The following is a 13,475-nucleotide window of genomic DNA, read 5'->3' on the forward strand; positions in this document are numbered from 1 at the left end:
GAACCCTAATTAAAATCGTATTTGCAGATGACCGGATGTTAATTACTAGATTTTTTGTTGGTCGATACGTTTTTATTACCAGTACTCTAATTTAGCTAATCATGTGAGGTCCAATGGGGATTTCCCTTAATTCGCCTACGTGAAAATTACTTCCTGCAGATCAGTTTCAACTTTTTTTCTGTCGTAAGATTCAATCCTTTTTATTAATCTAAATTCACAGGAATACATGGAAATTTGTTTTGGTTACACATTGTAAAAATACGATGACGTGCGTTCTAGATAAATCATGTGATTAACTCTCCCTATAAGCAATGCCAAGGAAGTGGTCTCGTGACGTCCCTGTATAATAAATATGACGATGCATGATGCCCAAGAGGAGATATTAAAATTAAAATAAAACCGAATCAATACTGAGCGCGGAAATGGTATTTTAGTCTTTCTCAAAATCACCAAACTTCCCGTCCTTTGTTTTCGTCACCGATAAGATATTATAGAAGTAAGAAGGATGTCGAAGAGATGATCAGTTTGGAACAATGACCCGATTTAATACAACTGTGTTGTCCGAACTTTCTGTTTTTCTTATTCCGATTTCAGTCATCCTCTCCACTCACCCTTGACGTAACCCCTCCCGGAAAGAAATTAGTTACATACCGATCCTCAAACAAACCAGGGATAACATCGAAAAGTGAAAGTGCACCTCTGCCATAAAGTGAACGTATTGAGTGATTTTCAAAAGTCCTATATTAGGTATGACTGAAAAACTGCACCGAGCATGATGAAATGTGATTTTTCTCGTTTGAAGCTAATTATTCTTGATATTCCCAGTTCACCCTCCAAAACAGTCTTTTCTCATATCATATTTTCATTGGTCGCATAATATATTCAATTTGCTTTATGGTGTGTGCTGTTAATATTATTCGGAAATTAGATTACGTAGAAAAAACACGAAATCGCAAAACTAAAATAATACTTTTCCTTATAAATGTTATATCAAAGGCAAATTTCGAAAGACTGCATGCAACTTGCTTGCTGGCGGCATTCGGCGACAGTGTTTGAAAACTCGGTTTATTAAAGAAAAGTTTCGTTCCGAAGATCGTATTTGGAATGATCGGTAACAGTTTTTGTTTATTTCGTGGAGACAATGAGAAACAACTCCTCCTCCCCCCCCCCCCCCCACCCCTCCCCGCAAAAAAAAAAGAAAAAACGAAATCTGAACGAAAAAAAATCAGAAGTTAAGAAGTAAACAAACAAAATCATTCACAAAGAATTTCCGTTCATGTCACTAATCACTATGAACAAACAAAATCGACTTATTCGTACACAAAACTGACGGATGGCTATCTAATTCCGTCGCAGGAAAAGAACGCAAACTAAATATTTTTCAAACTGATTTTCGTCGTAATTTACGGCAACTTTACTAAAAAAATAAGTAGTTCTAAAATATTTCGTTCATAGTTTTCGGTTTTGATAAGCACACAGAAGATCGAGATTTTCGTATAGCACATTTATGTTCGATTGTTGGATTGTAAGGTTTTAAAAATGGCGTCGTAATTCGTGCACTTTTGCATTTTCCTGCTGTCGTACAGGAATCGTTTGACGAATCCGTCATGAGTACAAGTTCACCGACATCCCATTTGTGTGGTAATCGTAACATACGTGTTGCGATGGGAACTCGGTGAACTTGTACTTGTGACGTTTTCGTGAAACACCGCCCTGGAAGATGAAATAAAGAAAATCAAGGTATTGATTTTGTTTAAAGCTCATATCAAGAACTTCCGGAAATTGTCACTACTGTCCGATAGACTGCCGCCAAAGAGATGTCTTGATTTTAATCCCGTCCATTTCTCCTCACTGTTTATCGATTTATTCTTAAGCGTATTTGACTTGTTGAGTGCACCTTCAGAGAGTTTGAATAGGATTATGAGGGGTAGCGTCGGGTTGAATTAGGGGGGATGTGGTTTCTCTATAGGGTTCATTAAAGAGGATTTGTTTTCCGCGATTAGGTTCATGGTCTCCCTAACTGTTTTTTCTTTAGAAGTTTAGAACAGGTGAAATGGGCCAGAAAGGCGGGATGGCTATTATTAGACAAGCTGTTTAGCCTCGATGTCCGCTTTATGGATCCATGTTTATTGGAACAGCGTCTTTGAAAGGTCAAACGCGTATATTTAGTTTTGCTGACCATATGAAACTGATTGAAAAGGGATCATGTTCTGCCGATGATTGAAACCGCTAACGAGGTACATAGCATAGGTGGTAAAACAAAAACTTAGGATTACGGCGAAAGAACAGCGATGAGGCTCTTGACTATTTAAAGCTAGTTTTACTTTAATGATGGAGTTAAAGTGTAGGAGGAACAATGTTGGCAAAAAGACATAAACCGTGATAGAATTCACGCCCTATTAAATATCACCTGATTTTGATATCAAAATTTGTTTGGTGTACGAGAATAACCATGGCAATATAGCATTGTTTTATTTTCTCGCTCTTAGGCAAAGGCAGAAATTCTCACTCTCACTCTAAAAGACTTTATTTTTATGGCATTTTTTGTGTGTACGAGATTGATCATAACATTTATTTTTGTTCTTCTTCAAAATTTCCTTTCATATTGAAGGGCAGTAAGGTGTAATTTTGTCAGTGATATTTGTTCGTACATGTATTAATAGGTCAAAGGTTAAAAGTCAGCTGAGGTCTACTATTCATTCAAAAATCTATTGCAAAATTTTGGTTCATTTAAGTACAATTATTTTATTGATTTATTTTTCATGCATGGTTTTTAACAAATGTTTATTTTGACAACAGTCAAGCTTGTCAGAGGATTGCCCGACATATCAACAACCAATGAATGTGGATTTTATCCAATAAAATGTGAGAATATTAGATGTGGTAACCAGGGGTTACATGCATCATTTGAAAAATATTAGTAAACAGGTCTATCAGTGTAAACACCCTTGTTGATGGTCTGTCTGAGCTCTGACAGGTCATGATCGTGAGGTAAAAGGTCATCTTAGGGTTGTTGGCATGGAGGCCTTGTTTTTTAACGTGCACACAACTTTCCTTCCCCCATCCTGACAGAAATAAAATTGTGTTTCAACATTCATTAAAATGTTGATGAATTCATGAAAAGATGCTGCCGATATTATTTTTTTGAGATTATGTCAGAGGTCATCTTAGGGTCAATTATTTTGACATTATTATTGTTATTTTTTTTTAAATATGCATCTTGGCTTACAATTTCTCAACATAAAAAAATTTGAATGCATTAAGTAGCATTTATCAATGTTGATGATTTTGTTAAAGGTATCTGCAAATTGGTGTATTGCTTTGATATTTATGTCTGAGTTCATTTTGAGGTCAATTATTTTTATATGAGGTCATGTTTTTTTTGTTTACATGTACATAACTTGCTACCCCACCATTCAGAAATGAAATCAATAGATTACTAGCATTCACTGATGATTATATGTATGTCACAGTCAGAGATCATCTTGGGCTCATCAAATGCATTTATTTCTTACATAATTCTATCCATTTTGATCATGAAACTTGGAAAAATTGATCCCTTGGTTTGACATTAAAAGTCTTCTAGTCAAGAATCATTTTGGTTTTTGATTTTTTCTTTTTAAACAGATTATTGTATTATCTTATGCTTTTTCTTTTCTTTTACAATGTTATGATTTGTTTCTATATCTGACTTGCTATATAGTTTTCACAATTAATATGTAATCTTGTGGCAGAGAGTAATATGTTCATGAATGCTTCATCAATATGATACAGGCCACTCAGCTCTAACCAACCTGTGCCTATCACTTCATTTTATCTCCACAGATCCATGTTTGTTCATCCAGAGGTTTGCTCACAAGCTAGAGTTTGATGAGAGGACAGATGTGGTGTGCGAGACAGCGTTGAGACTGGTATCTAGGATGAAACGAGACTGGATGCATACAGGCAGGAGACCATCTGGTTTATGTGGTGCAGGTATGTACTGTCTGGGAATTTTTTGTGACATTTTCTCTAATGATATTTACCAGGGCCCCAAATTAACTTTCTTTTGAAGGGGTATGGATAGAATTTGTTACAGTCCGTATACAGGAGTCCTATCTTAAAAGTATGAAATAATAATTGGGATGCAGACTTATAGTTTGGTCATTCATGTGGCCCGGGTGCCTATTACTGTCGAGCCCTGTCTTGTAAGACTAATCAAATTTCAAACTTCATCCCTCGACCAAACACAATATCCAACCCTAACTCTAGACCTAACCTTCACCTTAATTGCAACTGAAATCCAAGTATATGATGAAGAATATCCTTGTCACAGACTGTCACATTTAACACTTTCTGGATGCTTGAGAATTTCAGGAATAGATTTCTTGAATGAATATAAGAAGAAATTTTTAGAATTATTGGTGGAAATTATCACTAGCATTTCTATTATTGATACTGTTTAGATGCTGGCAGTTTGCCATGTTCCTTTTTAATTGGAATTTGTTGCTTTTTTCCTGCTGCTTACAGCTTTACTTGTCGCTGCCAGAATGCACAATTTCAGCAGGACTCAGAAAGATGTCATCAAGGTGGTCAAAGTGTGTGATGCTACCCTCAGGAAAAGGTAAATTTAGGAAAGAAAAAACAATTGTTTTTAAAGTAAACAATAATCAAGGAAGATATATGTCCAGACACATTTTCTTGATTTAACAAAAAAAACTTGGCATCATATAGTTAAGAGTGTGTTGATCCAATGATTTCGGCAGATTTCTTATGTTTGTTAGGTCAAAGTTTGAAGATAATTTAATGGATATTTACTTGGTCTATTTATTATTATGTTGATCACACAACCTTTGTTCATGCATTTTGAAACCTTTGCATTGATGTTGTGATGCAAATATACCAATCAGATATTGGAAGATCATTCTTAAATTGTAAGATTATGGAATAAAAAAATATACCTTTTTAATCATAGTAACTTAAATACCTGTAACATAACATTAAAAATATGTCTTTCATAGAGATAGACCTTTCTAAACCTTATTTCCATGGGTTTCATTGCAATACCAAATCATAACAAACTTACTGTAGTCTTTCCCTCATCCGTATAAGACAACAACAAACAAATTCTTTATTTGAATATTTATCATTTGTATTTATTGACTTGTTACCCTCACTAAAGCTCAATATAATGACAGTATTCAGTGCTTTGTATCATCACGAGAAAGTGCTTTGTAAATCCAAATATTTTCAAATTCAATTTTTTTTTTTTGCCCCCAGGTTATCTGAGTTTGAGGAGACACCGTCTGGCAAGCTGACCATCGATGAGTTTCACAAGATAGACCTGGAGGAAGAGCAGGACCCACCATCGTTTACCCGGGGAAGGAGAACCGCAAAACTTGCGCAGGTATGAGCACATGTATTATAGTTGTGTAATTATTATTATTATCATTATTTATATACTGCGCTTTTCCCAGAGCGGCCCAAAGCGCTTAAAAGAAGAAGAATCCTATAAAAAATGAAAATGAAAACTTACAGAATCCTGAAAATCTGGATTACAAACAAGAAATGTTTTAAGTCCCTTAAAACTGATAAGAACTGATAAGAATTGTAAATATGTTTTGTTGTTTGTAATCTCATACCCTAGTGGGGTTTTTCAGAGTAAGTCAATATTATCATCTTATATGCCCAGGGAGTGTTTGTAAATAGAGTCTAGATGAGTTAGTACACATGTGCTGGTAGCTACATGTATTTACCACTGTTCTTTCAAGTGCTATATATATATATATATATATATAGTTTGCATTGTTTGCCTGATCGATAACATTTGATGATTCCAGGAAATCCCTTGGATATTGAAGTGTTTGTACAAACAATTGTAAATAATGGGGTCCATCATTATATGAACCTTCTGTAATGTTGTATATTGGAATAAAAATTGGGGAAATACTTGTATGATATTGATACGTGATTGTTTTGTAGGCATGTTCATTATGTTGCTAATCTAGTTAAATTCAACTACATGTGTATTAGAAATATAAACTTTTTTATTAGTAATTTGCTTTGACCAGTAACATGTCCTTTACCTAAGATACAATCAACAATGTATATCTCCTCTTTGTCTTCATTATCAATGTCATTGGCCATATATGAAAATTACGCATAAGAAACATTTTAATCCGTTTATTCGTAACTTCTGTGTATTCAAAATCAATTTAGCTCTATGTTTTGTCTTGATTTTCTGAAACTGTCCTCAGTTGGAAGAGCTGAGCAAGAAACAGGTGCGAGAGTTAGAGGGAGAGATCGCTACTATACAGAACGAGATTGAGAGTGCGCTTCATAAAAAAGTACCAGGTGAGTGCCTGTTATTCTTTTCAGGGATATATATTAAAGATGTTCATGCGTGGGTATATAGTCGTTCATGAAGTAGGCAACTTGGCGATCACTACATAACACTGAGCCAGCAAGTATTACGCTCTTTTGCGTACGTCCGTGTGCTGCCCTCTATATACCTACGAATGAGCAACTTTAACTACCCAGTAATCCTGTTTGTATTTTAAGCATAGTATCATCACCTCCCGTTTTTGCTTCAAATTATCTGAAAGACAATTTCGGTATCATTTTGCTGAACCAATTTAAGTGAATTACATCCTAGATGGAAATCCTAAAAGTATGGTTCTGCCTCTATGCAATGAACCTATGATAACAAACAAAAATGCTTATTGTGTTCTTGGCTTGCACTACTACATTTTGCTTGTCACAATAAAGATAACTGATTAATTAATTGTTAACAATTATTAACAAGTAGTTTGTCATAACATGCCAGGGCTGCAATGTTGTTCTAAATTTCAGAATTCAAACTGAAATCTCATAAGAATGTTTAAAGTTTTATGCAAAATACACATTTCTGAATATACAGTCTCTGCGTCGTTTTACAGTATCAGTTTGAGGAATTTGGGTTTCCTTAACAAAATGCTAGTTTTCAGCCATTGGAATACTCAGCTATTCTTTGAACTATGGCAGCTGTGACACGTCTACACTTTTAAGGCAATTTGTGTGCCACAAGAGTCTATCAACCTGGAAATCATCACTTCATTCTGAAGGACTTTCCACATGACAATAGAAAGTGAAAGTGATAAAAACGCCTTGATTACAGGAAGGAACAGCTTAACCTTTCGTTATTGCTATTGTTTGTGCAGTTACATTCAAGTATTGCAGTAAAATCAATGTCTGGCTAAGTAATAAAAGCTAGTAGGAAGTAAAATCTGCAGAATTCCCAGGATTTATTCTCTTTTACGACGAATTTGAACCCAATCATGCTTTATCTTGCCCATTACTTGTTCTCTTTCTCCTTCAAAAGAGTCATGTGAGCATTATACTGTTCATATATTGTAGAGAAGTATTTATAATATTGTAAGGTCATCATTTTGACCCAATTTCTCGATGAAAACTGAGAGATCAGTGTGAAAAGTTTTCTACAGTTTTGAGTAGAGTAAACAGTCACACTTGTAGTTGATTTCAATTTGAAGAGGAATGTTTGCAACCACCTAATGACAAGCAAAATTGCAGTATTTTGATATTATGATGATGATGATGATGATTAGTGAAATGATTTTTGATTATACTTGTGGCTATATCAAAAATACAAATTTCAGTTTCACATTCTATTTCATGTTCTCTTTATCAAACTGAGAGCTTGTATTGAAAACTACAGATTTTAAAATTTGAATTACCATTCCAGTAATTCTTATCAATCATACCAAACATGTGTTGAAAAATGATTGATATATTTGTCACAGCTTTCTCATGTTGTAGTACAGGCAGCAATATTGCGGACTCTCTGAACATTTCAAAATGGCACCATGACACCAAGTTTCATTCTGACTTGCTCTCTTGTTTCCAGATGCAGCAGCAGCAGCGTTAGGGAGTGTACCAGAAGAAGACGATAGCAACGCTGGCGGTGCTGAACCTAGCAAAGAAAACATAGAACTTCTCAAACGCTTGGAAGGCGACAGTGTTAAAACTCTAATCGAGAACAAAGTCAATTCACATAAACAGTCGCAAGGAGTTGATGAAACTGGTGAAAATGCGGACTTAGCATCGAAGAGTAGCGTGAATGCAGATACGGGAGGGGGAGGAGATGGAAGAGAAGGAGAGGAGAAAGGAGGGGGAGATGGGGAAGGAGTAGGAGAGAAAGGAGGGGAGGACGGGGCAAGTGGAGCGGGAGGAGGGGGAGGAGGAGATGCCACATCAACAGAGAAAACACTGCCCTCGGGGGATGTTATTGATACGTTGCTTGGATCTGCAGTATGGAGCGATGAAGACAAGGGACTGGGGCCGTCACCATTATCCTTGGGATTTGAAAGCATCATCAAAGAGGCTGCTATTCCAGAAGAAAAAAGTAAGTTTTGTTATATTCCAAAATTTGTATTGCTAATAGCTCTCTCCAAGGGATATTCAAATATTCTGAAAATGAAAACTGGATTCCTTCAAGTTGTTAACTCTTTAAGAAAATATGAGATTGGAAATAAAACATCAGATTGCCATGGATGTAATGGTTACGAATTAAAGATACCAAAATCAATTATTATTTCATATTCAGATTTACTTTTCAAATTGTTTCCCTTCTATTTAATTTAGTTCTTTTGCTTTTACTTATAGTGTGTTACACTTTCATAGTATCTTTTTTTTCACTTTCAATAGGTTCTTTCTTCAGAATAATGACACTACCTTTTGATTATTTAAAGTTTGTTTTCAATGTACAATTATTAGAGCTTTATGAGTATGTCTCTATTTTTCATGTCCTTTATTTTGTAAGGTCCTGACAGTGATGATGGAGAGTTGGATTTAACAGGCATAGATGAAAAGGAGATGGAACTGGTAAGTTTATTGTGTAATTTATCCTATTATTGACTAATTTGACCCCATATTTACTTGGTATATGTTTTTTCTTTTTTCTTTCTGGGCCATTCTCACAAGCATTTTGCCAAAATCGATTATTATTTTTTATTTACATTTACTTTTCAAATGTTTCCCTTTGAATCAATATAGTCAATATGTATCAAGTAATAATATTTGTACGTTTTTATGGTTAAGGTTAAATAAAATATCTTGAATCTTTTATACTCCCATTCTTCCCATTATTTGAGCAATGGACAAAGTGAAGTTTGCTCTAATTGGTGAAGTGCATATTGTGGTATGAATTACACAGTCGTGATGCTTTCAAGAGGTATGCAAGCTCTTAGGTAAATGCCAAATGAGTTTTAAAGTATCTCTCTTTGGTTTTTTGATGACATTGCTTAAACAAAATAGCTGCAGATGTACTTGTAATGTACTTCACTCAAACTAGTAACTCTTTCTGATAAATTATAGCAATTTAAAATATATATATAATCTATACTTCATGATGTCTTTCGATAAAATTTGCTGTTAATTATACTTGACTCAAAGTAGTAAGATGTCCAGCAAGAGGATATACTTCATCACCATCTACGACACGATCATAACAGAAAAGACTACATGTGGGACTTCCTTCAGGACAGTCAGCCTCATTTACGCAATTTCCATTTACTCTACCATAAAGTCAATAATAAAATGATACATTTATTATACCATCTCTTTAGTAATAATGATATAAAGTTCTTAATTTTAGTAATGTCTTTCCTTTATATTCTGTACTTTAACAGTTTATTTTGAGTGAAAAAGAAGTGATGATAAAAACCACTCTGTGGATGAAGGAGAACGGAGAATACATGAAGCTTATGGAAGGTTAGTTTGAGATTCACTAAATGTCTTTGACTACAGGTATTAAGGACACAAGACAGAAAAAAAAATCAAATTAGATATGACACAGTACATGGCAGCAGTTTTTGTGTGTGTATTATGCTTTTTTTGTATCTTATAAGACAGAGCTAAGTGAATCTTTTACCGCTTCATTTCTGGGAAATCTTCATGCAGAATTTGAAGAATTTCCTTGATTTGTCCTTTCCAAAGGTTTTTGTTTTTTGGATGGTTTAGAAGTTTCCTATTTCCTTGTACATGTATGATGTATATACAGATTACTGAATGCTGAGATATACTGGATGTATATATAAAATGTAAAATTGCTTTTATCAAGCTTATGTGTAGAATGAATGAAGTTATGTAGGCAAATTATTGCTTACCGGGTATTCTTATTTCTAACTTTCATTGGTGTTAAGGGGAAGAGGCAGTAGGGCTAAGGTTATCTAAGAAGGATCACAAGTTGCCCTTCACAGATCAGAGCTATAAGATGAAGAAATTCAAGTTAGAGCAAACAATTTTGTTAGAGAGGCTTGTGAATTCATCTTTCCCTTTTCTTTACATCTGTTATATCCAGTTTTTCTTTGATTTAATCGTTTTCAGAAAAGGAGCTGAGATTACGAAAAGAAAGAGAACTGCTTGGATTGAAACCTGACCAACCAAAGAAGGTGAGTTTCATCATGTCCTTTTTAATAAAATTAAAAATAAAAGATGGAGTAACGTTCTGTGGATTCAAAAGTATACACATTGCTCTTCAGAAATAAAACGTCTCTTGAATCTTGATATACTTTATTTCATAACAGAAGCGGAAAAACAACAAGAAGCCCCCGATCCAGGCCAACACTGCTGGCGAGGCCATCGAGAAACTCCTCGTAGAGAAGAAGATATCCAGCAAGATCAATTACGATGTTTTACGAGATCTCACCCAGCCCAGCCCATCCCACAAACCCAGCCAACCCTCGCAACTAGCGGAGACCTCGCCCTCAGTCAACCTCAGTACGCCGTTCAGGGCGGGAGGTGTCAGCCAGGGTGCCCAGTTGACGAGGGCAGGGAGTCTGGGCGGAGTGAAGCGACTCAGGCAGGGCATAACTCCCACCAGACCGACTGTCAGAGAGGTTTTTAAACCTACGTTAATTCTCAGAAGTCTAAAAGCAAACATATATCTCTTTTTTTCTCTTACACATAGAGAAGTTTCCATTAAAAATGTTGATTATCGTTTTCAGAAAAAACCTAAATGTTTTAACTTGTGTAAAAATCTGTTTTTGATGCTATAAGAAAGCTCATATTACAAAGTTATAAGCAAAACATTTTACCTGTGAGTGAATTGAAAATTAAAATTTGAATTTGTTTTTTTCTTTACATGTACTGTTCAATGATCTTTATCTGCATCTTTCATTCAGGGACCTGCCCAGAAGACAGCAAAATTAGAGCCCAAAGAGGAGAAAAACCCCAACCCCTTCACTATGCCGCAGCCTAAAGCCCCCGATGACATAGTGGTAGAGTCCGGTCCTGTACAGTACGATGCAGAGGATGGACCCCACCATGAGGATGAAGGGGAGGATGAGTATTATGATGAGGAGGATGATCATCTTCAGAGTGCTGCTCAGTTGATGGGACATAGAGGTAGGTCGAGAGAATCTGTGGTACAGTCTCTGATTTTTACGAAGAAACACTTAATTAAAAGTCTTAATCGGGCCAATTCACTATTAAATAATGTCAATATGCTTCTTCCTTTTTGGTGAGTTTCTGTTCTATAATCAGATCGCACGTGGTGTAGGTGAGTTGCTGCTATTGTTTCGGCTGTAAATATTTGTTCCGACAAAATCAGGAAATCATTTTGGTAAAGCGAACGTGAAGAGAAGGTTTGTGTATTGCGCAAAATGCAAACCCTGATTTAGTATCAATGAACATTTGCATAAAAGGCAGCCAATATCAACATTGCTTCCTCATATTAATTTCACATTGATTTCCTTTTCTTTTCCTCTCTCATACAATACCTGCAGGTGATGATGATTATCAAGACAACTATGAAATGGACGACTTGGAGTAGGAGCCAGAGCAAAACCTACAAATTCTTTGACATACCTCTGCTATCTTGACACATTTCCAATGCTAGATGAGAAAGAAATTATCAACTTTGTCAAGTCGGGAATAAAAATCAACATAAACACCTTGCATTGTCTGTGATTTGATGTATTCTTAGAGAAACTACCGTATATTGAATGATTATTCATGATAGACAATTTTTATCATATATGTATTGATCTTGAAATAGCATCATGTGTGCTACAATAAAATGTCCTTATTAAATGTCATCGCCATTCTGGTTGAGAGACTCCATTGATTGTAATGATGATTGTTGCCGATTTGGGAATGCCATTGCTTATGGTTTGAAGAAGTCTGAAAATAGAGGCCCAATGTAGCTGTGAATGACCATTGCATATCAGACGAGTTACAATGTAATGGTTGTTCAATGAAACCTGTCCATAAAGACCACCGAAAGGAGACAAGAAAAGTGGTCTTTATAACCAGGTGGTCTTTATGGACAGGTTACTTTAGTACATTTTTCAATGAGAATCCATTTTCAAGGGAAACCAAAAAAATATGGTCTTTGTAGACCAGTGGTCACTAAAACAGGTTTTGCTCCTATGTACTTGTCACATTAACATTAACAATTGGTACACTGTAGACTGGTAATATTAATCATCCTATTCCACTGACAATAAAGGATATTTGTCCACCCCTTCCTGATATGTTTTTTTTTTAATTGATGTTCTAAACATTGCATAAATACAATGTTATTAAAGAAATTGTTTTACTAATTTTTTAACCTATGGGTAAGAATAATTTATATATTTTAATTGTCTTCTATGCACAGTATCATCATTTGGCAAGAACCCAAAGACAGTATATATATTTTGATAACATACTAATTAAAAAAAATGTTGATATACATGCTTTACCAAATATTAGGGCTATATTTCTGTCATCATGAAATGAAAACTATTTGAATGAAACAAACAATACCTCACGCTATTGATAATGTAAGAATTTCATTTTTTAATGTTCATCACTATTCCTTTAGCAAATTGGCTCTCCACAATGAAATAGACATGAATACAAAATATATACATTTAAATTTTCTTGTATACATAAAAAATTGAACTGAATGTAGTACAAAGACTGTTCTTCTTAGAAGAGCAATATATGAATCAATTTGGCAACAAACGCATCAAAATAATCACCTCTAGGAATTGAATTGAATAACTAGATCCATTATCTTTGAGCAATTGAAATTGAGATGAATCCTTGCATTAACATCTTTCAATGCACAATATACAAGCTCTTTTCAGGCAGAACAATTATAAAGAGATATTTACCAGGTAACATTGGTATAAATTGTCTGCTGAGAGCCAGAAACGCATTATCTCATACACTTAAACTCACAATCAATGTTTTTGCTCTCACCAGACATTTGTCATTTCATTTCCTGATGTTCTCTACTTTTCTGAGACAGTTGATATTATAGTATGAAAGATTATTTGATTTAAACTCCTACAGAAAAAAGAAGACTTTATTGCCAATTTGGCTATTATTTAACAATAAAAAGAAGCGTTTGCTTCTCCCAGTACTCGAGGATTGTCTCAAATATTTATTTGGTGTTGTCAGAAAGCATTTCAATGAGGACAGTTCAAATGGTAGAGAGATTTTTGTTC

At 34.9% G+C, this 13,475-nt stretch overlaps 1 protein-coding gene across 1 annotated transcript in view; it reads left to right on the plus strand.

Annotated features, from left to right (window-relative positions):
- LOC115919061 (transcription factor IIIB 90 kDa subunit-like) overlaps positions 1 to 13,395 on the plus strand; it is a gene marked incomplete at its 5' end in the record, with an annotated part of 31,196 nt that extends 17,801 nt beyond the window's left edge. The window contains 11 exons of the mRNA XM_030998604.1: positions 3,826 to 3,975; positions 4,510 to 4,603; positions 5,260 to 5,386; positions 6,237 to 6,333; positions 7,883 to 8,380; positions 8,798 to 8,859; positions 9,666 to 9,747; positions 10,363 to 10,427; positions 10,563 to 10,874; positions 11,160 to 11,382; positions 11,763 to 13,395. Of these exons, the coding sequence (XP_030854464.1) occupies positions 3,826 to 3,975; positions 4,510 to 4,603; positions 5,260 to 5,386; positions 6,237 to 6,333; positions 7,883 to 8,380; positions 8,798 to 8,859; positions 9,666 to 9,747; positions 10,363 to 10,427; positions 10,563 to 10,874; positions 11,160 to 11,382; positions 11,763 to 11,809 (1,757 nt within the window). The remainder of the gene's footprint in view (positions 1 to 3,825; positions 3,976 to 4,509; positions 4,604 to 5,259; positions 5,387 to 6,236; positions 6,334 to 7,882; positions 8,381 to 8,797; positions 8,860 to 9,665; positions 9,748 to 10,362; positions 10,428 to 10,562; positions 10,875 to 11,159; positions 11,383 to 11,762) is intronic.
- Positions 13,396 to 13,475: the final 80 nt, after the last annotated feature.

The sequence above is a fragment of the Strongylocentrotus purpuratus genome, unplaced genomic scaffold, assembly GCF_000002235.5.
Source record: "Strongylocentrotus purpuratus isolate Spur 01 unplaced genomic scaffold, Spur_5.0 spur5_scaffold_5, whole genome shotgun sequence".
In the NCBI taxonomy this organism is placed as follows: Eukaryota; Metazoa; Echinodermata; class Echinoidea; order Camarodonta; family Strongylocentrotidae; genus Strongylocentrotus; species Strongylocentrotus purpuratus.